Here is a 26697-nt window from a genome sequence, read left to right on the forward strand (position 1 = left end):
CTCTTGGCAACAGGCGTGGTTTCAATCAATACCAGGAGGCTGTTTTGGATTCATCAGGGAGGTTCTCATCTCAGGCCACAAGGGGGCTTCATTGTTCCTCTTTCTCTCCCTCTCTCTCTCTCTCTCTCTCTCTCTCTGACTCCTCGACAGGTTTCCCTCCCTCCCTCCCTCCATCCCCAACCCCTCCCCTCTCTCTCTCTCCTCTCCTCTCCTCTCCTCCTCCAGCTCTCATTCAGGCTGCTGCTGCTGTAGGAGCGTCTGTTGAGCTGGTTGAGGCAGCGGCTGCTCGCTTTGTGCATCCCTCCGTTATCCACCTGTGCCGCGGATGGTGCTGATGGAGCAGACTCTGCGTTACATGGAATAATTTGCACACTGTTACCCCCTTTTTTTCTTCTTCTTCTTCTTCTTCTTCTTCTTCTTCTTCTATCCGGATTTTGCATCACTGGGCATCTAAAGTTGAGATGATGCCTCCGCTCAGCATTTGGGATTGGTAATAGCCTTCTGTGCGAGGGGTGATACATCATTCGCATGTGATCGAACAACACTGTCTCTCGGAAGTGGACACAACATGGACTAATTTTTTTTTTTTTATACATTCACCATGGGATTATTACAGCTATTTCTGGTTCTCGGCATATTTTGCGCCTCCTCAGGTAGGACACGGGCTGTCACTGTAACCGTCTCTTGTAGCAGATAAGATGAGATACAGATAATTAAATCATGTGATGTTTCTGGATGATTTGCCACCTTGTCAGAAATAATCAGTCTTGATCTTTCAGCTTGTACACAGTACAGTAACCTCCCATCTCTTCCCTCTGACACCAGCAGCGGATGTGTTTTATAGCATCACAGGTGTCCTTGCCTGCTAATAACAATGACACCTTTGTTTTTGTTGTGTGTTTGCACATTAGTTGTAGGTTTTGGGGTTGACCCTGCCCTGCGCATCAGCGTGTTTGATGAACTAACGCTTGGAGAAGGCTTTGATGGAGTTACTCAGGTCCAGGGCTTCCACAGCGAGTCTAGAGCTTTCCACTTCCAAGGTACAGTACCACACACACACACACACACACACACACACACACACACACACACACACACACACACACACACACACACACACACACACACACACTCCTTGTGTTTTTCTTCAGATATGGAAGATAAAATGTGTCCAGATGAAGGCGACCTGCGTGTGAAGCAAACTGCTTTTTAATGAAAAGTGATGATATGTCTTTTTAATATTTAGTTTAAACAACTTGTAAGACTAACAGGATGCGGGATCAGCTCCTCTAGTGAGATGCCTGATGGGAAAATCTCAGCTCATCTGATAACACTGTCGCCCCTTATGCTTGTATGTGATTCCTACTGTTCCATAGCACAACTGTGTAAGAGACTGTGCAGCAGCAGCATGCGATGGATTTGCAGTTTTCTTCTTAGCTCGGGGGGCCCTCAGACTGCCACCTGCCTGAACAATAGGCAATGTTAGGTCTTCATGAACAAGTGCAGGGCCGAGCAGAGTCGGGGGGGAGAGATGGATGAATGAATCACGCAAAGAATCATAGACAGATTTAGCATAATCAGATTAGGCAGGGACAAAACCCTGCGTTCATGGAGATGCATGATGGGAGTGAAGGGGCCCCTCGCTGCCCGTTGGAGATCTTCTGGAGTGTTTAAGCAGTCCGAACCAAAATATGAATGAGTACAAGAGTGAGTCAGGGGTCCGTGTTGTCAGTTGTACAGTACTGTGTGTGTGTGTGTGTGTGTGTGTACAGGCTAACTATGTTATCTATAAACGGCACTGTGCAAAATGGAGTTGTCAAAGCTGCGGTCGTGCTCGACTTTAATATGCACTGTTCAGCCGGTGTTACATCTCTGTCATTTGATGTCAGCCTCTCATTACAACCCAAATGAGACTGTTAACAGCCCCCCCACCACAGGGATGGAGATGCCTATCAGCCTGAAGTAGCAAACGGAGCATCAGTGTGGCAACAAAAACCAAAAGACACGGCATCGTTCGAGGAGGAGGAGGAGGAGGAAGAGGAGGAGGAGGAGGAGGAGGAGGAGGAGGATCTCAACGTGGATCACACAAAGTGACAATGTTGTTTTGGGACAGAGAAACACCACAATCGTTTGTCGACATTTTTTCCTCTCCCCCCTCCTCCTTCCCGATATCTTCTAATCTCCCCGCACAGCCGCTGAGACAGCAGCACTTCTGCATGGAGCAGCAACTCCAGCATCTCTGTGTGAAGGCAGGCCATTTGATGTCCTCTGTGTAGACAACACTCAGAAGTGCTCTACACAGGCAGGTAGCAAGAGGGAGAAACAAAGACAGTTCTGGAAAGAAAGAAGCTCCCACAGCTTTTGTCACGAAAAGGAGAAAACACGACTGGCACCCCTCCGTCATTATACCTCCTCTTATTACCTTTTGCTAAGTAGTACATTCCAGGCGCTGCGTTATTTATGGCAGAGCTCGCCTCCATCCTTCATTTGGGATGTCTATGTTAAGTCAACGTCGTTGGGTGAGGTGAGGGGGAGGCAGGCAGGAGAGAGAGGCGTACCGGAGAACGAGGCAGACCTGGGCCGCTGCTTGTTTGTGATCAGAAATAGACACATACTGTAGAGATGCAGAAAGACTGAGAATGAAAGGAGAGAGAAGAGAGAAAGCAGAAGCTGTCTGCCAGCTGTTTGATAGACTGTGCTGATTCCACATGTATGGATGCTTGGCTGGCTGGGACCAGCAGACAGGCCCACGGTGACATGCCGACGCTCATTAGATAGCAGGCAGAACACATCCATGGCTGTCCCCTCCGCTGCCTGCCTGCCTGCCTGCCCGAAGGGAAGGCTGTTATCTCTGGGTGCTGGGTGGAGGCAGGAGGAGGGGTAGCTGCTGCTGCTGCTGCTGAGAGCTCAGAGATTCACAGTATAGAAATGTGTACATGTGTGTGGATAAGCAATTGCTGCTCGCCATATCTCTGTATCTCTGTCTGCCACGGTGTGTTTTTTTCTGTGCCTGAGAACGAGGAGAGCAGTGAGCAGTGGGGAGGGGCGGTGGTTGCTGTTTAGAGCACCCCTGCTGATGCTTTTGAAGGTAGCTGTCAGCGCTACATTGCGTGGCATTAAGAGAGGTGGACCTCAGGGACGGGCATAATAGAGAGGGAGAAAAGCCCCAGGGCTGTGCTCCTCTCATGTCCTGATGCCTGGTGGTGATACTCGGCCACAAAATCATCACGTCATTAGCACTCCCCCCCGCAGTTTTTTAATATCTAGACATCTATCTGTCTCTGTATAAACAAGCAAAGGGGCCACACCCAGAAGCACTCCTCCCCTCCCCCCAAACCTCCATCCCTCTCTCTCCCCCTACAAGCGTATATGGACCAAACTCATTGGAAGTGCAAACAACACAATTGCTAGAAGCATCCTTTCAGCTGCAGAGCAACACTCCCCCTGTAATTGTATCTGTGTGTGAACCCTGTCAGAGGCATGCTCCTGCTCAGACTGTTTGAACACTGCCAGCGAGGTGTTTTCTGTGTATGTTGTGGTGATTATGTCCCCGACTGCAGCGACACTGAGGTGTAACGGGATGGAAGAGACTCATTTATAATACAGCAACACTGTGTGTGTGTGTGGAGGAGGGAGGGAGGAGGAAGACAGAGGGAACTGTGTGTGGATGTGAGTTTGTTATCCTGCATTAATGTGAGTGTATCGGATAGAAATGACAATCGTGTGTTCCCGCTGTATAGGAGGCTGCATTCGCCAGCTGCTAGTGAACTACATGAGACACCGGAGCATTGGGCTGTATAGAGAAGGATGTAATGCAACGGGTGGGGGGGCAGCTTAGTCCTGTAGAGGCCAGATTCACTCGTCTTTATCAGAAAGCAGCTTTCTGCTGGATTGTATCGAGCAGGTTCAGAGGGGGTTGCAGCAAATTCCACACTTAAAGGAAGGACAAGTGCGCAAAATGAGAATTTACCTACAGGAATCAATAAGGTAATTAACCCACTGACAAAAGAGGTTAGTGTAACGTTCACGCTGAACTTCTACGCTCGCTCTCGATGCTGTAAGGGGCTTTGGATGGGAGCCAAACGGATCACACTATGGTTCCCATGTTTAGCATATTTGTCTCACTGCAGTTCCTGTTGTATAATGCACTCTGCAAAAACTCAGCAAAACATAAAGTAATGTAGAGTATCATGTAAATAAACACAGCACAGATGGCCTGATTTATTTAAAAGATAGCACAGCAATCTAGGCCTTAAAACTATTAAAAGACTTGAAGAAGAGTGGACAGAATCATCGCAGCAAAGGCCGAGATATTCTGACTTTTATTCTCTAATATGAGACAAGATCCAAAAACAGCTGTAACCACTTCCCATAATGCAATTCACTGGTGTTGTTAGAGCCTATACCTGCCTGGAGACGCCCACGGCTTTCAGTCTCCTAGTTGCTAGTTTTTTGTAACAAAGCTTAACAGTTAAAATGTGTTCTCCAAACCCAAACTCAGGTTGTTTTCTCTCAGACTTTTCCCTCCAAAGCAACAGCTATTTTTCCTTTGATTCAGCTGAGTTAAAGGTGCAGTGCGTTGGATTTGACGGCATTTGGAGGTGAGGTTGCAGATTGCAACCAACTGAAACTTCTCTCGTGTGCCAAGCGTTTAGGAGAACTACGGTGGCCGATGCAAAAACGCTAATGGCCCTATTCAGAGGCAGTGTTTAGTTTAAGAGGTCCTGCTCCATATGTAGATATAAACGGCTCATTCAAAGGTAACCACAACACAACCATTCTTATTTTCAGGTGATTATACACTGAATGGAAACACACTTATTGATATTATATTCCATTTCTGCTAATAGATTCCCCTAAATGCTACACACTGTTCCTTTAAGGAGTAAATATCTTAAAACAGGACTCCAAAGAAAGATCTAAAAACCTCGATATGAAGTCATCAGCCCTTTTTCACCCTGATGGTGACGAGCTTAAAGGAAAGGTTCACATTTTGTTTATCTGAAAATAATCCTGACATACCCGTTATATGTACATCAAGGGATTATTGGTTGCTGTAATTGTTCCTCCTGTCCAAACCGGCTACAAAGGAATCCCTTCGATTTCAATGTGGGAACAATGAAATCCAACATTCTTTGCTGTGTGTAGAAATTCACTCCTTCCAAAGTTTAGCGGAAGCTGATATTTCTGCAGACTGTGTGCGTCAGACAAATCAGTTGGGTTTTCCAAAGTTAGACTTTTGAGTATGAAATCCCCTCTCTGTGCCTCCACAGACGGCGTCTCCTCGCCGAGCTGCAGCAGAGGGATGGTAACACAAAGTGATGATTTGGTTCTAAAAAGACTGCAACTTTTCAAAATACCCAACTGATTTGTGTAACTCAGACTGCAGAAGTCTCACATTAGTTTGTTTTTGCACAGAAGGAGGAATGTGGATTTTATCCCCCATCTCTTGCATTGAAACTACTTTAATTGCTTTGTGGCTGGTATGGACAGGAGGAATATTAGAGCGACCAATAACTGTTTAAATGTACTTATAGGCATGTGAGTACTGTACTAGGATAGACCTAAACAGTAGGTCAACATAATGGCAACATAATGTACCAGACTGCCTTATTCTGTCACCCATTTTTAGAAGATTCGTGTCGTTTTGTATCGGGAACATTTTGAAATAATTGTAATAATAATAAACTTTATAAAGCAACAGGATCAATTCATTGTTAAGGAATTAATTGTACAGTGTAGCAGATTTTTTCAATTGTTTTAGGAGAATAAAAGCCGTGTCTCACCAGTGTGATGTGAAAATGCGGCGCGGGAATGTGGAAAAATCGGCATGCAAATTTTCCGCAATGACAACTATTCACACCAGGTCCAACGCGAATTATCCGCGTTGCCGTGTTCTATTTTTGCAACGAGTTGCCGGACAACCTTAAGCCATATATTGTCCTGCACTTGGTTGTTGAGGTAGTAGTGTTTGTCATGCATTATTGGGTGTTGAGAAGGGGACGGCCCATTGTTATTCCAAAACACCAATAGTCCAAAAAATGTCCCATTGGACCGAAAAAAGCCAATTTTGTCCGACTGTCCGTTACCCCGAAAACAAATGGCCATTGTTCCAAAGCCCCGAAAATACTCTCTCTCCGTGCAACAAACAGAAGCACATGGCTAATTATTATGCAGAATGATGGCGAACAGTTGGAACAAAGGATTTCATTGGTCAAATACACACCGATCAGCCATAACATCAGGTCAGCACGGGCACCCTGACCGGTCCCCGTACCAACAAACTGCTCCTCACTGTGTGTTCTGACACCTTTCTATCAGAACCAGCGTTAACGTTTTCATCAGTTTGAGCTCCAGTAGCTCTTCTATTGGATCAGACGACACGGGCCAGCCTTCGCTCCACACGTGCATCGATGAGCCTCGGATCTGACCCTGTTGTCGGTTCGCTGGTTTTCCTTCCTTGGACCACTTATGGTTGGTCCTGACCACTGCAGACCGGGAACATCCCACAAGAGCTGCAGTTCTGGAGATGCTCTGACCCGGTCGTCTAGCCAGCTCTATTTGGCCCTTGTTGCCAAAGTCGCTCACAAAGTCGCTTTTTCTCCTTCCAACACAAAGTTCAAAGTTCAAAGTTCTGTTTAATATATCCCCTTCACCGCCAGGTGCCATTGTAATAAGATAATAAATGTTATTCTCTTCACCTGTCAGTGGTCTGAATGTTATGGCTGATCAGTGTATATTTCCGCAGGTGGAAATTTGCTGAAATCAAAGTTGGTCCGGATATTTTTTCCCCCGCACGAATGTTCCGCAGGGGTGTGCAAGCATTCATAACAACCCAGAAAATCAGATTTTATAAATTTTTGTGCTAACTATTTGGACGAGAATCCATATGAAACGGCTTGAAGACTTTTAGGACTCAGTGAGGTTTTTCTGTTTGATCTTGTGGTGGATCTTTAACAGACAGGTGACATTTACCTGAATGAAGTCGGATTGCCTTGCTTAGTCAACACTAGATAATCTAATCCACACTGATTTTCTATCTCAATATTAGATTATCCCTCTTCCTTTGATATATAGTTTTTGCAGTGTGTTCTGTTGCTTAAAAAGTTACCCAACCTTTCCAAACTGTTGACTGACACTATCCCCAACTCCCTGTGGTCAGAGTCTGCTTTGCTTGCTGCTTTCTGAGGCGAGCCTGATCCTGTGTTCCACACAGGAGCACCGGTGACCATGGAGAGAGAGATATTTCTATCCCCCCCAGGGCAGTTATACAGTTGGGTGGCTGGAAGGCTGTCATTAGCTCTGTGTATGTGTGAATGTCAGACAGGCGGTCGCTGGGGAGGCGATCTGAGAATTGGGGGAGAGAAATTGCTGGCCGAAGCAGTCCTGGAGGTGCCCTTGGCTCGCTTTAGTATTTGTTCCAGGAGAGTGGAGACACAGTGGGGGGAGATGGTCCGGCGAATGCAGATTGACTGAGCGCGGTGGATTATTCAGGAGCTCTAGGAAGCTGCTTTTGGGGGTCGGCGTATGTGTGTGTATGTGTGTGTGTGCATCCATCTTTGTGTTATGTTTCTGCATATCTTTGTGTCTCTTCCTTTGTGTTGACTCAGTGTTTGTTTGGATCCGTAGGCCAGAATGTCTGCGTTCTACTGTCTGTCCCTACACCTGTTCGTGTATGTGCATGTGTTTCCGTGTGTTGACAGTAATGAAAGGTTTGGAGTTTGCTGCCGGTGGAGAGTTTATCATTACTCTAATCCCTCTGGAGAGATATCCTCTTGCCTAAACCTCCCACACGGATCCTTCTCCGCGCTCAGGCCGGCTGATAAAATGCGTTGTTTGAAATATGCTCTGTCATTTTTCAAATAGAAAAACATTACGCAATAAGAAAATAGTACACTTTTACTTGCTCTATCCTGTTGTGTTCCTTCCTCTGCTGATTGGATCACAGTGTTTACTCAGGCCTCTCTCGGCTCTGTGTGTTCAGTGCATCTCGTGGCTCGCTCACTCGTCCAGAGATGGCTTGTTGTTGAAGAGTTGCAAAGACGTAGGAGGTGTTATTTTGTTCTGGCAATCCACTAGAGACCAAAGAATGAAAGTCCTCATTATTCACATACAAAAGTGTCTATGATCCTCTTATCTCATTTCAGCATTACTGTTTTTAGTCCCAATTTCCTCTGGGAAATAATTAGATCAGAAGCCAAACATGCAATGAACATAAAAATATACTTTTCGCCTTTCCGTCCTTCAGAGTGTGTTGGGAAAAAAGGGGGAAACTCTCCCTCTTCCAGTACAAAAAACTCTGTAAATACAAGTAGAAGTGAAAGCAGTGTGTGGGAAAAGGATTGTGGCAAAGCCGGGTGTATCTGGACTCTCAAGCTGTGCTGCAGGGCACCTGTTCGAAATGCTAAATGTGTGAGCTGGCGACTGGTGCGGCGCTGCCAATATTACGTCCATGAGAATGCAGTGAGGGGATTAGAACTGCGTGGGTACCAGGGGTCAAACTAAATAAGACCACATTAGACAGTTTAAGATTAGAAATGAAGCCGAGGGATGGAAAATCGTGGCCCAAGTGTAACCATTAAAGCACAATGTACCCAGGAGATAAGATTAGGCTGTAGCCGAAAGCTACGCTTGCTTGGGATGCTACTGAGCCCGAGGCTTTTAGAGATCTCTAGTCAGCTGATAAAACTCGGTACGTCTCAAAAACAGTTTTTCTCGCAATCAGGCGGCGGCCCTCATAGCCAGCAAACAACCAGGATAAACGACAAGAGCTGCGTTATTGTGCCGAAAAAATGTGCTGATTGGAATTTTATGTGCTAAGTCATCATTTTCAAGCTATTTTGTGTCAGTGTCTCACATCAGAGGGGTAGTTAGGAGCAGGTGGCTGCCCCATCCAGGCGCCTGCCAATAGATAATCGACCAAAGGCCCCCCCACAGCAGGGCCACATTGATTTGGCAGCAGGGAGAGCTGGCCCTCTCATCACAGCTCATCTCTTTCATGTATGTTTTTTAGGAATGCAGAGACGTTAGCTGCCTCAATCTTCGTTTGAGTGCCTGTCGAGAGTATCGAGATCATCTCTCTTTTTCATATAGCGGCAAACTCTACACAGACCAATCTCATCACTCCGTCTAAATGAGAAGATGTCTACGCCCTCCAATCCCCCAAAGTCCCATTTGTGAAGCAACCCCCATTCCCTTCTAAGTATTAAGACTGGTGATGAGAGTCATCCACTCATAGATCAAAGGCTCATGGCCGCCAAGCTGGGAGCAGCCCAGTGGCGGTAGAGCGGTAGAGGTTCCTCGCTCCTCACCATCCCCCCCCAACCCTCAGCATCATCAACCTCCACCACCTCGGCGTGGACCCCGCCCTGACACCTGCTCCCACTGCGCTAATTCCACTCATGATTGAGACGTCTGTGTGCTCTCTGTTCAACACATGGCAGTAGACTGACCAGCACATATACATGTCGGCGTAGACGTACAGACTTGAGCTTTGCTTTACAAGTGGAAAAGGACTAACTGCATAGAGCATTTCTCTATTTATAAATGGTAAATTGATAGTTAATTAAATTTTACTGTTAAACAATAGAATGATAATTAATAGTGTTTACTAGGGATGCAGCGATAACGGTATCGGATATCGGGTACGATACTGTGCTCATGTACTCGTACTCGCAAAACAGCTCCGATACCACTTTACGGCAGCGTGACGTTAACCTCTCGTCACCATCTTTCGGGTGCTCACGCTCCACCTCCCTGACGGTGCGGGTGAGACGGGCCGGTGGTGCGCCTGACCCCGCTGGGCCGGGATCCCACCTCAGCCGGCGCGCGCCGGCCTTCACTTTCATTGCACCACGGGGTTTTGCTTGCACCCTCTGACTCGCACGTGCGTTACACTCCTTGGTCCGTGTTTCAAGACGGGTCCGGTGGGTTGCAGACATCGCCGCAGACCCCTGGCGCCTTTTACGTGGGCCGCAGCATGACGCGGTTAGGGCGCACTGAGGACTGACGGGGCTTCCTGCTCCCGGTGCGGCGAGGTCCGGGCAAGGAGCGCTTTTAAAAATCAATTATTAACCATCAACAAAGTGTTACAAATATCTATGTAATGTTTATATATGTTTTACAAATTTCTTTATAGTTTACAAATAATATCTTAATCATGAACAAATACTTATATGTATATATATATAGTATATAAAATGTTATATGTTCAACAATAAACTGTTGGAATAACAAATAATAACAAAACTAATAATTAGTAAAGCTCCCAGTCGATTAAAATATTTAATTGCTATTAATCACATGATTGTCCAGAGTTGATCACGATTAATCGTAAATTAATCGCTTTTATCTGTTCTAAATGAACCTTAAAGGGAGATTTGTCAAGTATTTATTACTCTTATCAACATGGGAGTGGACACATATGCTGCTTTATGCAAATGTATGTAATTAGTAAACATTATTAATCATCATTTTATTGTCTGTTAACAGTAAAATAACTATTAACTAAGTTTAATTAACTATCAGTTTACCATTTATTAATGATGATTACAAAAAAGTTACTCAAATAAAAAAACTCAGCAATTTGGATCAAAACAAAAAAATAACATCCTATAATTTGTGAGATTATTGTCGACAGTGGTCATTTGGTTATTAAGTGGGATCTGTGGATGGCAGCAGATTATGGCGAGGCAGAACTCCTGTTGCAGTCATTGGACCATCTGTCCCACCTCATCCAATGACACTGCAATGATACTCCGCTGGCAATGCAAAATGCATGAAACTGTGCCCCCCGTACATCTCCTCTGCTGAGCCTCAAACCTACCGAGCTTTTCTGTTTAGAGAGAAAAGACTCAGAATATGTTCCCGATGGGCTTCAAACCCTCCATCAGGAAAGAGGCTAACGCTAGCACGGCAAGCCAACAGTGAACGTACAAGAAGAAAGCATTGTATATCCTATATACCCGATGAGTACACAGTGAGTGCCCGTCCTCATCATGACATTGCTCGCTGTTTCACATTGCATTGTGTTAATTGGTTGCTTACCCACCAGCTGGAAGTAATGTTAATACACTGAGGAGAAGCCGCCACGCTAGCTTCCTGGAGCGCTTAAGTGTGCCGGGGCATCTTGCATGCATCCCGTAGCTGGAAGTGAACTCTTTTGATGTGATTGCTTCTGAGAAACGTCATCATTTATTGATGCTTCCATTAAAGTAGCATAGACGTCTGTGTAGAGTCGGAGAGGAGGAGGAAGGGGGCACGCTGGTGCAAACAGGAGCTACACAGAAAACGCCCTGCCCGTCCACATCGGCATCATTAGATTTCACTTCTTCTCTCCAAACCCTGAGCTTCACGTCTCTAGTCCTGCACCAAGCCACGGAGAACGCGTTTGATCCATTGATACAATCTTTGGGATAGCTGCTATGTTTGGTAGCATTGAGTTGTGTACTTCACGTTTAGTTTGAGCTGAATGACCGGATCCGTTCTTGAAACCACTTAAGCTCCACAGTGGCTCACTAGTTTCCTGATGCCTTCATTTGACAAACATCTTCATCATTATTTGAAGAAGTTTTGAGGTTACATTAACCTTTTATCAAAACAGGTTTCACATCAAAATGGTCAGCCGACTTGCAAAACGGAGTCATATGATTGTAGCAGCTTTATTGGACAAAATGTTTGTGTGTGTTTAGAGAGTTTCGTCTTGATTTGTCATTTATGAATTCAAATTCGTCAAGAGTTTATATGAATACATCAAATATTTATGGCCTGTGAAATCCCAACCGAATGGTTCTGTACAGCAGATTTTCCTGTTTCCTTGTATCCCTAAAATGTCAGTTCCATCTCCATCAGGAAGTGGCTCTTAATTGTATGAATAATAGAAATGATAGTAAAAAATAAAAGCGATGAAAGGCCCTATATACCTGTCCACATGTCGACGGTCATGGCAGCACCTTGCACGATAGCTCGCTGCCATCGAGTGTGCGAGTGTCTGTGTGTGTGAATGAGAAGCAAATTGTAAAAACGCTTTTGGATAAAAGCGCTATATAAATGCAGCCGTTTTCCATTCATCCATTTACATAATGTGTGATATTTCTGTCTTCATTCTAGGGTCTGCCAGGGAAGTGATGGCTCCTGTTGAAGTCTCAGAGCAAATGGTCCAGAAGCTGAGAGGCAAGAATGAGTTTACGGTGCTGGCGACCCTCAAACAAGATCACCTCAACTCTGGGGTCATCCTCTCCGTTCACCACTCTGAGCACAGGTAGGACCAGCTCACATTTCACATTCATATATGATATATAACACATAGAAAAGAAATGGTAGCCCATGCCATTCATTCAAAAATATAATCACTTTTCTTTTTTTAGGGATGCACGTTATATATCGGGCCCGATAAATTATCATCCAATAATGGGAACATTATATTATGAGGTATTATTCTGATAATTAAATTATAACCAATAAATTATCGGCTGATAATATGAAGCCAAATTTCTTTCATTGACTTAACAAGCGCAGTATCTACACACTCCGATACAGTAGGTGGCGGTATGCACCTTTAAAGTTGGTTTGCAATCCGCCAAGAAGAAGAAGAAGAAGAAGAATCGCAGCACGCTGACTAGAGAGGCAAACACGTCGTCACCGGTGTGGACGTTTTTCACAGTTTCAGTTTCACGACAACACGATTGCAACTTGCAATACAAGTTTTTGATGTACATTATTGGAAAAAAACAGAATAAACATTTTAAAAGTCACAACTGTCAGTTAGATTTGTTTAGGTCAGAGCTATGGAATATTAAGGGGTCGTACACGTGGAAAACGCCAGCCTTGCCGCTTTCATCCTTTTTATCCAAGGTGCTTGGGAGGTTGCACTCCTGTCGCTCCTGCCGTTACTAAGCAACCAAAACCTGCGTGCTGCAATGACGATAATGAAGTTGCGGTGAATTAGCAGTAAAAACTTCACCGACTAAACTCAACAAAGATAAATGGATTCTCTCACAGTAACTTTACTGCTCCATTTCTCTGTGTCAGTTTGGCTCACCTTTCAACCGGATGTTGCGACGTCCTCGGACGGAAAGGGTGAAGCAAATAAAATAGTCAGCAGGATAGATGGTAAAGCTCTGAGTAGCCCTGCACTAAAATAATAAACTGCTCCCCCATATATTTACTGAAGACTGATATTTACGGAAGAAAAGATGCTGTTTGTGATTGGTTGTTTCTCGTCACATGACATGCGGTGCGCGCTGCATCGTTCCAAAAGTTGAACTGTGTTCATCTCGGGGCGCCCTAAAAAATAGGCGCTTGGGAACACGTGCACGCTGGGACACAAATTTTTCACAAATTTTGCATTTCCGGTACAGATGGGAAAACCCTCGACGTCCCACGTTACTGCGTTCACGCTGCAGGAAACAACAGAGTTCAAAACGTCTCACTCTTTCTTCAGTTGCCAGAAGATGCAAAGCAAAGTCTAGCAACTATTTTTTTTTTATAGTGGTGCATTACAACACAGGCTCTGCTTATATTAATTAAAAATTATAAAACTATAAAACGCAGCCATTGCAGCCTGAATAATAGGTGCTTTGGAACGCTTGCGCGCTGGGACGGCGTCGCTCCTGCATTTGGGTGCTGCACGTCTACATTGACAAAAATGGATTTGAGCGTGCAAAAGACGCTGCATGTGTACGGCCCCTAAATCATGTATCTTTGATCGCTACATCTTAACCTTTCATACTCTCAGTTGTGCATAAAAAAATACAGGTTATGAACTTCTTTTCACAAAAATGATCGCATCGGTGTCGGCCATGAGGAGCTGGTGAATATCGGTTATTGGTATCGGCTGAAAGCAATCCATATCGTGCATCCCTCATTTTTTTGTTTGGATGTACTTGCACATATTTAAAAGCAATGTACAGAGATTACATTTTCAAATCAGTGTGGTATACAATGTGAAAATACATTTTGAAAACATGTATATTGTGAAGTTAATTGAGATGCATATTTTGGCAGTGTGCTACAGCCTGAAGTCCCACTATAAACCATCGTTAAAGTTGCTTTCTAAATGTAGCACCACTCTCGGTTTGGTCTCATCAGCAGTCGGTAATATGTTGATTGAAAGCTGAATATTTGTATTTGATGAGCATTTAGATGTTTTACACGGCAGTCGAGTAAACAAAGCGAATCAGCCTGTATGCCAGCGTTATTATTCACAGTCCATCAACGATCCGAACACTGCGTCTGGAACTGAGGATCGAAAAACTGATGAGACACTATCTGCAGTTAGCATGCTAATGTTTTCCATTAGTTAGTGGTAGCTGAGCCGTTGGATGATCACAACGGCAATCTGAATCCACATAATGCGTTGATTGAACAGTTTGCACATTAAAGTCGGTCCTGAGAAGAGAGAGCTCGCAGGGATGTTAATGACTTTCCCCGCTGCTGATTAGCTTTCCCAGCCATTCATATGCAACAAAGCAGCACTGCATGGTTTCATTCGGAAACATGGCGAGGACTAATTCAGAGTCAGACGTGTTTATGGAGCCGGGGGTGAACGTGCATGCGTGGCTGGGGGAGAGTAAATCTATTAGATTTTGTTTGCAGATAAATCAGTTCCATTGCTGCATTTGCATGAGTGTCTATTTTTCTTTTGAATAATGTTTCCAGCAAATGAGTTTAAATAAGTCTGTGTTTAAAGGCCGAGGTGATGAACGTGTATCGGCAGCTCTTTCCATTAGTGTCACTATGCTGGTTGAATCTCAGCGGTGTGGAGGAGGGGATCCTGCTAGAATACTAATAAACCAATGTAAAGAGTTGAACCTCTACATTATTAGGCTATTGTTGTGTGTTGCTGACGTTGCACTTAACAGCCATATAGCACCATTATGCTCGACTAGTGATGTGATTAAACTCTAAATGCTGTTGGAGATGTGAGTGCACTGCTTGGAAATGAATGACGTGTATCTCTCAGCAGCTCTGTGCTGAGAGGAGTTCAGACACTCTCTGGTGATGCATGCAGGTTTTTGTGTGAACAGATTCAGTTCCAGTGATGAGACTTTAATGTAACAAGACACACTGTACAATGAAGGGATTGCAGATTCTCAGAGAAACTGGCTACTGGGTTACTTGAAGCAGCTTGTTGGCGCTTTGATTCTGCAGGTTCCTGGAGCTGGAGAGCAGCGGCCAGCGCAGCGAGGTGCGTCTTCACTACCGTACCAAAGGCCAGCAGCCCCACACCGAGGTGTTCCCGTACAGCCTGGCCGACGACCAGTGGCACAAGGTCTCTGTGGCCGTCAGCGCCTCTCACGTTATACTACACGTTGACTGCAACAGGTAAGACACTGGGGCTAAGCGGTCCGGCTATCGGCCACAACGTGATCGATCAACATTTAATTGTTTTTCAATATCATTATAAATTTCATTGAGCTGCGATATCTCCTCTTATGTTACCTTACATAGAAGGTCTTACAGTGAGCAGTGAGTTATACAGATTTTAGGTTTGGGTATCGGATCGGTGCTCGTTGTCAGCAGATAATCTGGAATTGTTATCAGGAGAGAAAAGTTGCATCGGTGCATTCCTACTTTAGATGATCGTCTGTAGCTGGCACATAACATCTATTTTTTTTGTTCTAAGTTAAAATATTTCATTTCAGATCAAAAGTGTCTTTGATCAAACATATCTACATAGTGGTAGATGGAAACACAATACTGCTGACTTTAATGCAACTCTCCTGTTTTCTCCTTGTTGTGGAACAAACAGTCTGTAGAGGTTACATTTAGTTGCTCAAAATGTTTTGGACCAGTGAGTACACACAAAGAAGGCAAATTCATTCTTGCAAAAGTACTTACTTTCAATTTGAAACCCACCATTAAAGGAGCGATATGTAATACTGAGAGCTGGCGGATTCATTTCACCGTCTGAAATACTCGCTGCCTTGATAACCAGCTGCACGCGGACCACAGAGAGATGAGCCGAGGCTCTTTAGGTCAGGTAGAATCTAATGTTAACGTTATCTCTGTTGATCCAGTTGGCTGCAGAAGGCTGTTTAGTGTTTGCATGACAATTTGTTCCATACGTGCCAACGGGGTGTCGAAATAGGGCCGTGGACGAGATCACACCGATCCAAAACAAAAACAAGACGTTCCGGACCGGAATGGAAATTTGAAAGGAGAACATACTGAAGCCAGTGTTTCAACTTAGCATGTTTCCTTAATCTCTGATGACATATGATGGTCATTTGATTATTTATTACAGTAAATATGTTACATATTGGACCTTTAAGTGTAACAATGGGGACTGGGTTGGCCAGGTGCATCACAGGGATCACATCCTCGTATGATATTGAAGTTTAAACATCAACCATCAACCAACGTTAACCCACTCCCTGAAAGGAGAGAGAGAGAAAAGAAGAGAAGAGTGTGTACATGAAACATACATGAAACTGATGCTTATCTGTTGATTATTCAGTGTAATTAAGTGTAATTCTGCGGTTTAGCAGCAGCATCACAGACTGGAGGCTCTGCTGACAGTAACCTCCTTCAGCTGTCTCATATGAACGGGTTCAACGCAGGTCGAGCTGACCTGCATCATACGTACATCTGCTGTATGAAACGGGTGTTACTGTTTGTGTGAAGATCCTCTCTGGCACACTAAAGAGGAGCAGACGGCAACACCGTGTGCATCGAGGGAAGCATGCGGCTATCTATACCCTCCGCAGGGAAGGAGTTAAAAGAAGGATTTAACAGGGCACGACCTGCAGGGCGAGAGGATATCGTTGCTCTAAATTGATGGAAATAGAAATGAAATCATTAACAGAACGTATTCTGTGTTTGTTTTGCAGGATCTATGAGCGGGTCGTGGAGGCCCCCTACATGGACATACCTGAGGACGCTTCCTTCTGGCTCGGACAGAGAAACGCCGCTCACGGCTTCTTCAAGGTGTCTGGCGTACAAACTTCCCTCTCGGAGTATAGATGCTGATGTCCGTCCTAGGGATGTTAATAATTAACCGTTTAACCGTTAACCGACGTTAAGCATTTTAACCGATTAACGCTATCGGTTAAAACGGTTGAAAGAAATGTTAATAATTAATTCAAAAGCTGAGAAAAAATCGTCACTTGAAGGAGAAAAGTGAGGCGGAGAGGCTGAGGCGGAGTTACAGATACAGGAAGTTGGCTCCCATCTAAAGCTCGCTGGAGCGGAGGAGTTGTAGCCTTGTAGCATTTATTCACCGACAGATAAAGTGTACACACACTGTCTGCTACACCTACGTTCACAGCCAGAACGCCACCGACAACACGGTTGTCCTCATACACTGCAGCTGGTAAACCGCTGCATCCGAGGCACAAATCTTGTCGGTTAATGGTTAGTAATCGGTTAACGAGGGTCGGTTATCGGTTATGACATTTTTTCAAAATCAGCATCCCTAGCCCGTCCTGATCTGTGATAAATGATACAGAACGACGAGTAATGCGTCTCCCCTCCCCCCCATGCACACACACTCAAACTTCACTGTATCTTCTCCCTCTTTGTTTGTCTTGTTTGGTTTTATTTATTGTAGCTGTTGGATTTAATTGCGTGCATTTCTCTAGGCTTACCATTTTAATTTGAGGGTTGCTCTGCTACCCTAGGAATTGACATTATTTTTTTTGTTTGTCATTGTTTCTTCCCTTTCCCTTAGTCTGCAGCTAAGCCCGGTGCAATTATCTCAGCAAACCCCCACAACGCTGATTTGGGTGAAATCATTAAATAGCCTCTGGACTATGCTCATTAAGCTTAGTCTATATAGTATTGTTTATCAGGCGGGGAGACGGATATCGCCGCTCCCAGACTGGACTGCACTCTGAAAAACGTCCCACCTGGGGGAGACATGCTTGGGGGCAAAATGTCAGCTTACCAGCGACTATAACTATTTTAATCCGTCTGCTGACTGTGTGTTTGATGGTGTGATGTTTGTATATACCTGTGTGTGTGTGTGTGTGTGTGTGTTAAGGCTTCACGCATTGTGTCCTGCCTGTTGAGTTTCCGCTGTGTTAATTGGTAGATGAAAGAAGCCGTGGAGGTCACTCACTAATCTTGTCACGTAGCAGAATCTCTCCTCCTCGCCACTCTGAAGCCTTGATTAGTTGCGAGGAAAGAACGTCTCCTTTTTAAAACACACTGCTTCATTAGTGCACATGCGCCGCTCACACACACACACACACAAACAAAGTCAATGTCTGTACGTGGGTGTCAGCCGGAGACGAGAAAACCACCACGTCTCTAACAGTAATAGTAAAGACTTCAATCAGAACGAGCGCGTACTGTACGTGCACCTCGGCTTCACAGCTCATCTTCTCTACAGTCCACACACAGCGTCAGAGAGCTGAATCTATTTTATCTCACTTGTCTAGTGGTGACATAGTTTTGGGGGATTTCATCAGCGGTGTGTCATTTCGTGTGCTGATGTAGCAAATTGTTCTACATCCAAACTCGAAAGGCTGAAAAGACTATTTACTTTTTAATCCCAAATGTACGACGGAGTTTTAGGGCCACATTGAGGGGAAAAAAATCTGAGATTCATACCTTGAATAAGGTTGTAATATTATGAGAAAAAAAGTCGTATTATTACAAGAATAAAGTCATAACTTTATGAGAAAAAAAGTCGTAACATTACGTGAATAAAGTCATACATTTACTAGAATAAAGTAATAAATTTACGAGAATAAATACGTGTTATTTTCGAGGGGACATAGAGCAGCGTGCCGCCTGTGTGAAAATGAGGAACGTGGAGCATCTTGTGAAGTTATACTTTAGTTTAGGTTTCACAAATAAGGAAGTACACCACATTATCATCAGTATCAGGACCTGGAAAAGATTGTGCAAGAAATGCATTGTCCTCTCCCATTTTATTAGTTGCTGGTAATATGTTTACCTAATATTAGGGTTAGGGTTAACCCTAACCCTATTTTTTCGAAATCTCAGATTTTTTTTTCCCCTCAATGTGGCCCTAATACTCCGTCGTACAAATGCAACAACAAACAGCAACACATTTAAATTTCCCAGATTGTATCTCCTCATGATTGTTTACATTTTGTATAAAAATGTATGTTGCTGCATCAGAAGTGATTCAGCTCTCACTCTGACACTTGTTGTTTTTCACAAATTTCGCATTTCCGATACAGATGGGTAAAAACCCTCGACGTCCCACATGTGACTGCGTTCACGCTGCAGTAAACAACAGAGTGTCACCGACACAGAGGGATCACTTTGGAGAGTTCAAAATGTCTCGCTTTTATTTCAGTAGCAAGAAGGTGCAAAGCAAAGTCTAGCAACTGGTTGTTTTGATATATTACAACACAGACTCTGCTTTTATTAATTAAAAAAATTATATTTCATTTTTTTTAACTGTATTTATTGTCTTTTAGTTATTTCGTACAATACATACAAACCCAAACACACATATTCACACATATGTACAAAATATCTGAATAAAATAAATAGATAAAAATAATTAAAAATAAGGGAAATACATGCAAGATTTTAGTTGGTTCCCCGTTGCATCGCAGCCACCGGTCATTGTGTTCATACACTCACATAGAAACAGCTTAGCTTTATGTCTTTGAGATTATGCAGATCACACTTAAAAGAAAAACAGTATTTCTAAAATATTATATTGTAGGTTATTCCCCCAAACACCTGAATAGTCTTTCCAACTTCCCCTAATGAATTTAAGGTGAGAGTAACTGACATTATATCTAGCTATCTATTTATTAGCTATTAGGGTGATGCGGCAGACAACCCAGATAATAGGGCCTATAATAAGCTACAGAGTTATGTTGTTGTGTTTTTTTATATTTTGAAATCATAGTATTAAAGTAGTATGAATAAAAAATAGTAAAAGTTATCTTCTTTTTTTTTCTGACCTCAAAGTGGCTGTCAAAGTTAACGTGATAATAACATGTTAATGCAAATTCTGACACAAGAATTCTGGCATCATATGAAACTAGAAAACCTAAGGAATACATTTCTATTGCCCACTCCCATGTTGATAAGAGTATTCAATATTTGATAAATCTCCCTTTAAAGGTCACATATTGTAAAAAGTGAGATTTTCATGTCTTTTATGTAATGAAGCAGGTTTAAGTGCTTTATAAATACTATTAAACTATCAAAACGCTCAATCCATGGAGAAATACACACACAGCCCCCCGTATTCAGAAATTGTGAGTTTAAAACAAGCCGTTAGGATTTCTGTCCATTTGTGATGTCACCAATATACAATATATAGATCATTACACGGTTTTAAAATAAACACTCTAAATGTGTCCCAGTTTATTTCCTGTTGCAGTTTATGTAAATAACATCAGCTGACAGGAAGTAAACATGGACCCAAACTGTTGCCTAGCAACGCAATTCCGCTGCAATTCCGTTGAAATGCACTAAAACGGAGCGTTTCAGACAGAGGGTGAATACAGGTATATTCAGGCAGACAGTATGAGGAAAATAAAGGTTTTTATTTAACATTACAGCATGTAAACATGTTCTAGTAGAAACACAAAATAAAAGTATGAACCTGAAAATTAGCTGATATGGGACCTTTAAGTTACATTTTGAAAAGAAAAAAAAAATTGCGATTACTCATGATTAAATATTTAAGTTGATTGACAGCCCTAAAAAAACGCAACAGAGATCTAATTTATTAATTAGATAACTGAAAACTCCCCTTCTCTGTTCAGCTTCGTATCACGCCCACTTTTAAGTGAATCCAAAGGATTTTATTTAAATCCTTCTTGTCACATTAACGAAGATAAAGACGCTCTAACCGCCGTCTCACTGCGACTTAAAACTGCATAATTTCCATAAAGCACATAGGTAGGTAGTAATAGCGCGGCATACTGTAGTCTTACGTTTTTTATTACCAGTTTGACAGACACAACAACTCCAATCTGCTCCCGTTTCAGTGCGTCACCGTGAAAAATCAGCAAATCATTTCCGCAGGATTTTAAATTTATGGCCGGTAAATTGAAGTGGCAAGACAATTTAAAAAACAATTTCTCCTAAGTTGCACCGCTCCACTTCTGTAAGGGAAATAAATGCACTCAAGGAATGAAATGGCCCAGGTTACCATGGCGACAGAGTATCCGTGTGCTTATGTGTATATATGTGTGTGTGTGTGTTTCGGCCACAGGACGAAAGGCTATCAGTTGGGTGTTATGAATCAAATTGAATCTATATCTCCTGTTTATGCTTATCAGAGGAGATTGGAGGGAAAAAAAAAAAAAAAATTGCATCTCCCTGCTGAAACTCCCACATCATTGGGTCACTTAACTTCCTGTTGGTGTCCGGTTATGAGATGATTCATCCGAGCGACAACCTAGGAGAGACATATTATCTCGCAACTTCTCCGTCTCTCACTCCCCAGATTGAAAAATAAATGTGCGCTCCCTCTCAGAGTTAATGCTGTTTTTCTGTGTTATGATTGCAGCAGCAGTTACCAAGACTCTCATAAACAGCGTTGTTGGTTTTGTGTTTGCATGTCCTTCGGTGCCATGTTATCTCATGTGGAAAATGTACCATAAACACTCTCAGACTGCTGCCCCTCGCGGTCCTTATCCACTTACTACATATTAACATGCTTCATCTCATTTTTATTGCCCGCCTGCCTTCTGTGAGGTGTTGTTCTCCCCTGATTGAAATGTTCGGCGCGTGTCTGCGTATTTCAGGGAGTGATGCAGGACGTGGAGATCCTGGTGATGCCGCAGGGTTACATCTCACAGTGTCCAGATCTGAACAGAAGTGAGTGCAACCTCTTAACTTACCACATTATTAAGATTAAAGCATTTTTGTTGAGTGTTTAATTTAATTTGAATTACCTCTGGCACTTATTTTGCAAAGCACTTGATCGCACTGATTTGCTTTTTTATTTAAATTTGTGAAAGGCTATACTCACTGGAGAAAAAAACGCTTTAAAACAGCTTAGCAATTGAGATTTATTTCCCCTTGATAAAACTAAAATTATGAATAAAATGTTTTGCAAATAGTGAATCAATCAGTAAAAGGGAGAATTCCCACAGTCTCTCCCGAGGAAGGGTGAAATGTGTTTTTTGCAAAAGTTAGGAAACTGTTATGAATATTAACGCATGTCCTGAAGATTGTCTGTAAGAGAGAACCCATCCAATCATTTTATAAATAACATAAAAAAATGCATTAATTAAAGTAACATTTCTGGGCATCTATTAGTAGAAATTAAATATAATATTCATAACTATGTTTTAATAGTGTATAATCACCTGAAACTAAGAATCGTTGTGTTTTCGTTAGCTTAGAATGAGCCGTTTATATCTACATAGGGAGCGGATCCTCTTCACGGAGTCCTTTCACGTTTTTACGTTACCTGAAGGCCACCGTAGTTCTCCGACACGCTTGTGAAACTGTGGTAACGTGAGCCACAGAGAACTAAACCGTGGTACCGCCAGCCGCCGTCCGACTTCAGCTGCTCCTAAAGTAGTGTTATTATAGTAAGGATGGCTTCTGAGAGAGGAGAACGGCTTTATCACGGTTTAGCACTCGACGGCTCAGGCTACCGCAGTCTTTGAAAGGGAGGAGTGAGTGGAGGGGTTATTAGCTGGTTGCAATCTGCAACCACATCACTAGATGCCGCCAAATCCTACACACTGTAGGTCCAGCATGACTTTTAATATGTGGTAATCAGTGAGGTTAGAGATGACTTCCTTATGATGATACGTCTTTGCAGGTGGCACTATTTTCCTTGCCTGTCCCACCATGGTGGCTGTTGCAGCTCATGCTAACAATCCAGTTCTTCTCCTGCTAACAGGGAAGACACACAAACATCTCACGGTTTTAAAAGGATTTTTCACACCGATTTTATGTCCCCCACGCATCCCAAAGTTGCCAGAGGACACTGCTCACTGCAGCTCACAGTAAATGAGGCCCTCTTGCAGAGTGGACACCTCCGAATATGTTTCCAATAATAGAAAGCGAAGGGAGAATTTGCAGTGAGTTGCTGCTGATGTCCCTTAAAGTAAGGTAGTAGGTAAATTAATAAAAAAAAAAAATGGTAAAGGGCACCCTGGTAGCTCTCCTGGTGGAGTGAGTCCTTACCGCAGCGGCTCGGGGTTTGAATCCAACCCGCGGCCCTTTGCTGCATGTCATCCCCTCTCTCTCTCTCTCTCCCCCTTTCATGACTATCATTTTCAAAATCAAAGCTTAAAAAGCCCAAAAAATTATCTTAAAAAAATAAATTACATAATGTTTGAGCAGTAAAATAATGATGTGCACACTTTTTTATCTGTAACTAAAGCTGCATTAATTTGCACTCAATCATAAATTCCCATAATTGCAGCTAATTGTATAACGTGTACTAAAATGACGCTGATGCTGTGTTGTCTCTTGTATCTCAGCATGCCCAACCTGCAATGATTTCCACGGACTTGTGCAGAAAATCATGGAACTGCAGGATATCCTCGCTAAAACATCCAGCAAGGTAATGTAATGTGATATATAATGTGCCGTAATTTGACATTTAGTCCGCGAATGTAGCATTATCTTAGAAAAAAGAACAGTAATTACCATTTTAAATGAAAATGTGCTACAGCATGACATAGCCACTTGTCAGTGTACCGCTGTCATTAACATTCATTGCAACAGGCGGTCAGTCAGTGACATCTTTAACGTTGGACGTCGTCTATTGTTGAAGTCTTTTCTGCGTGTGTAAACGGGGTTAATGGTGTCTAATGACTTACTTTTGTGATGCTATCGGTTTGCCTTTGAAGCTCTCGCTTTCTACATGTGAATATGGACCCACAGCGAGGCTGACTCTCATCTTCTCTCCTTCTTTTCCTTTTGTTTCTTTCGTTGGGGGGGGGGATGGCGTGAGCAGCTGTCCAGGGCGGAGGAGAAGATGAATGGGCTGGATGGCTGCTATTGTGAGAGAACCTGCAGCGTCAAGGGGGTCGTCTACAGGGAGGACGAGGGCTGGACAGATGGCTGCAGGAACTGCACATGCACGGTGGGGTTTCACTGTGTGTGTGTGTGTGTGTGTGTGTGCGTGTGTCTGTGTGTGTACATGGGTGTGTATGTTAGAGTAATAAAGAGCAAGGGAGGGCATTCAATTTTAATTAAGTGTGTGTGTGTGTGTGTGTGTGTGTGTGTGTGTGTGTGTGTGTGTGGCTGTTGCATGCATACATACATGTTTACAGGCATGTGAGCGTGTCATAAAATAAATAGATATGTGTGTGTGTGTGTGTGTGTGTGTGTGTGTGTGCCTGAGAGAGAGGGAAAACATGCATTTTTCATCATGTCTGCAACAGTGTGTTGTTTTGTGTGTTGTGTGTGTCTGTGTGTGTATGTGAGTATCCACATTTTCTCATTGTAGGTCTTGGCTTTTGTTTCGCTCCCTTGTTCATCAAGTGTGTGAAGGTGGGGGGTTTTTGTGTGTGTGTGTGTGTGGGTGTGTTTCGGTAGGGTGGAGGTGCAGAGTGCAGGCCCCCCCCCCCCCCCACCTCCATTGTCGACAGCTTGTATTCTCATTATCATCTTGCTTTAGAGGCGGGTTGCCCCAGTTACCCTGAGAAAAGATACTGTATTGAAAATCCAAAGTACTCCGGATTAGACACATCAACAACAACAGTGCTTAGCGATGCTCACGTCTCTCCAGGGTCTACTTACTTTGCGCTACATAAAGTGTGAATAATTGCCAAAAAGAGAATTAGCAGCGATTGGAGATCTGGGGGGGCTCGTACCACATCAGCAAACAGATTTCACCCCCCCCCCCCTGTCAGTCGACTCCGCTTCGGAACATAAAACTCATTCGCTGCCACTGAACTCCTCCAACCAGCCAATGAGACGGCTTCGCGCACCGCTACCCAACATGCAAAAAAAAATAGGAAATCACATATCTCTCAGTGCACCGCACCTAATTGCTCTTGACAGATGATAATTATCATCGGGGATTTGTTCTGCCCACTCATCCAATGAAATCGCTTCATTCGCCAGGAACGTTCGCCAGCGTTGCCATTCCTGGGCTGCAATTAAGGAATTAGATGGGATATGTTCCTTACCTTATGTGTGGCAATTAGCTGTGACCTTTAAAATTCAAAAGGTCATGCATTAAGATGTTATCAATTATGTGGATCAGGTTTCAGCAATGTTGCTGTCACAGAGCTTTCATCCGTGGGAGCAATGTTAATTACAGGCACAGCCGGAGAAAGAAAGGAGATGGCGTTAAAATATATGAGATTTGCAGGTTGCCGGGGGAAAGCTGCTGTAGGTTTGACAACACGGGGCTTCTACTGTTTCAAAGAGGAAAGCATACCTTTGATTTCCCTTCCAGCATATTTACAAAATGCACCAGAGTGTGTGTCGGGGAGCCAGTCACACCAGCGTTTATTCTACTGAAATTGAAATGCTGAAAAGAACAGAAATTGCAGTTTTGTTTGGCATTTTTGGTTGAAACGGCGTCTCCTTTCAGCCCTGTCTTCTCAAAATTACGTTCCCAAACAACGAAACTGCATTGTGAATTAGGTATCGAGGGAAACATATTTTGTCACTGATTACGTTTGTTTTTGACGTATTACATTTCCCTATAGTCTGCAGGAGTCCGCGTAGGGAGGAGGTTGGGCTGGTGAATGGGTGAAACAAACACTCAGGAGACGACTGTTTGTGTCCACTTATTTCAACTGTGATGTTTTTGTTTTTTACTAAACCTAACCAAGTAATGTTGTTGCATTTTTTGTTTTGTTTTGTCTTTAATTTACTTTAACCACGTGTTTAAAACAGTTTTAAAGTGTGACCGTCATCTGGGAGAAAATACGTTTCCATTGAAATGTAATTGAGAAGTTTAGTTGTATGGGAACGTCATTTTGTAGGAGCCAGAGTTGATCCTTTACACCGTGTGTCCTCTAGACAGATACGTTTATTTTTCAATTGTAAAATGTCTCGGTTAGTACTATGGACGGGACGATGCATGATTTTAACGCAGATGGCGATAAAAAAACACAATAAGTTGATCGTGGTGAATTTACATTATCGTGAATATTCTCACATGAATGACTTGAAGAAGAAAAATTAAAAATAAAGCCTGATTTAAAAAAAAAAATACAGGAATTATCACGTAAGAAAGAACAGATTCACACAGTGTTGCTATTTATTTATTTATTTATTTATTTATTTATTCATTTATTTCTGCAGGGGGACATCAGGATTTAGGATTGTTTTTCACCAAAAAAAAGATGTGCGTCTTATTTTTGATGCAATAAAAATATTTGTTTCTTAATAAAATATGGTAAAGGGATTCCGGTATGTTTTAGTTCCACTTTAAGCATGTTTTAGGGCTGCTACGATTATTTTCATTGTCGAGCATGTTCTCGATTAACCGATTAGTTGTTCGGTGAAAAAATGTCGATCAGTGTTTCCCAAAGGTCAAGATGACGTCCTCAAATGTCTTGTTTTGTCTACAACTCAAAGATATTCAGTTTACCGTCATAGAGGAGGAAAGAAACCAGAAAATATTCACATTTAAGAAGCTGGAATGGACTTTTTTTCTTAAAGAATTACTCAAACTGATTTGCAATGGCGATTTTGACAACTATCAATTAATCGTTGCAGCTCTAATTATCGAGATTATATCGTGAATTGCAATTATTCTAGCTGGAATAATCATGACGTCCCATGATCACATTCTGTAATTACGTGATCCTGTGAAAA

The 26697-nt window shown here is 43.0% G+C and overlaps 1 protein-coding gene across 1 annotated transcript in view; it reads left to right on the top strand.

Moving 5' to 3' along the window:
* Positions 1-212: 212 nt before the first annotated feature.
* Positions 213-26697, top strand: part of nell2a (neural EGFL like 2a) — a 103455-nt gene continuing 76970 nt past the window's right edge. Inside the window, exons 1-8 of the mRNA XM_074634203.1 lie at positions 213-653; positions 912-1040; positions 12109-12259; positions 15151-15324; positions 16833-16929; positions 21696-21768; positions 23394-23476; positions 23873-24001. Coding sequence (XP_074490304.1) covers positions 602-653; positions 912-1040; positions 12109-12259; positions 15151-15324; positions 16833-16929; positions 21696-21768; positions 23394-23476; positions 23873-24001 — 888 coding nt within the window. The 5' untranslated portion in view covers positions 213-601. The remainder of the gene's footprint in view (positions 654-911; positions 1041-12108; positions 12260-15150; positions 15325-16832; positions 16930-21695; positions 21769-23393; positions 23477-23872; positions 24002-26697) is intronic.

Source organism: Sebastes fasciatus, chromosome 4 (genome assembly GCF_043250625.1).
Source record: "Sebastes fasciatus isolate fSebFas1 chromosome 4, fSebFas1.pri, whole genome shotgun sequence".
Lineage (NCBI taxonomy): Eukaryota > Metazoa > Chordata > Actinopteri > Perciformes > Sebastidae > Sebastes > Sebastes fasciatus.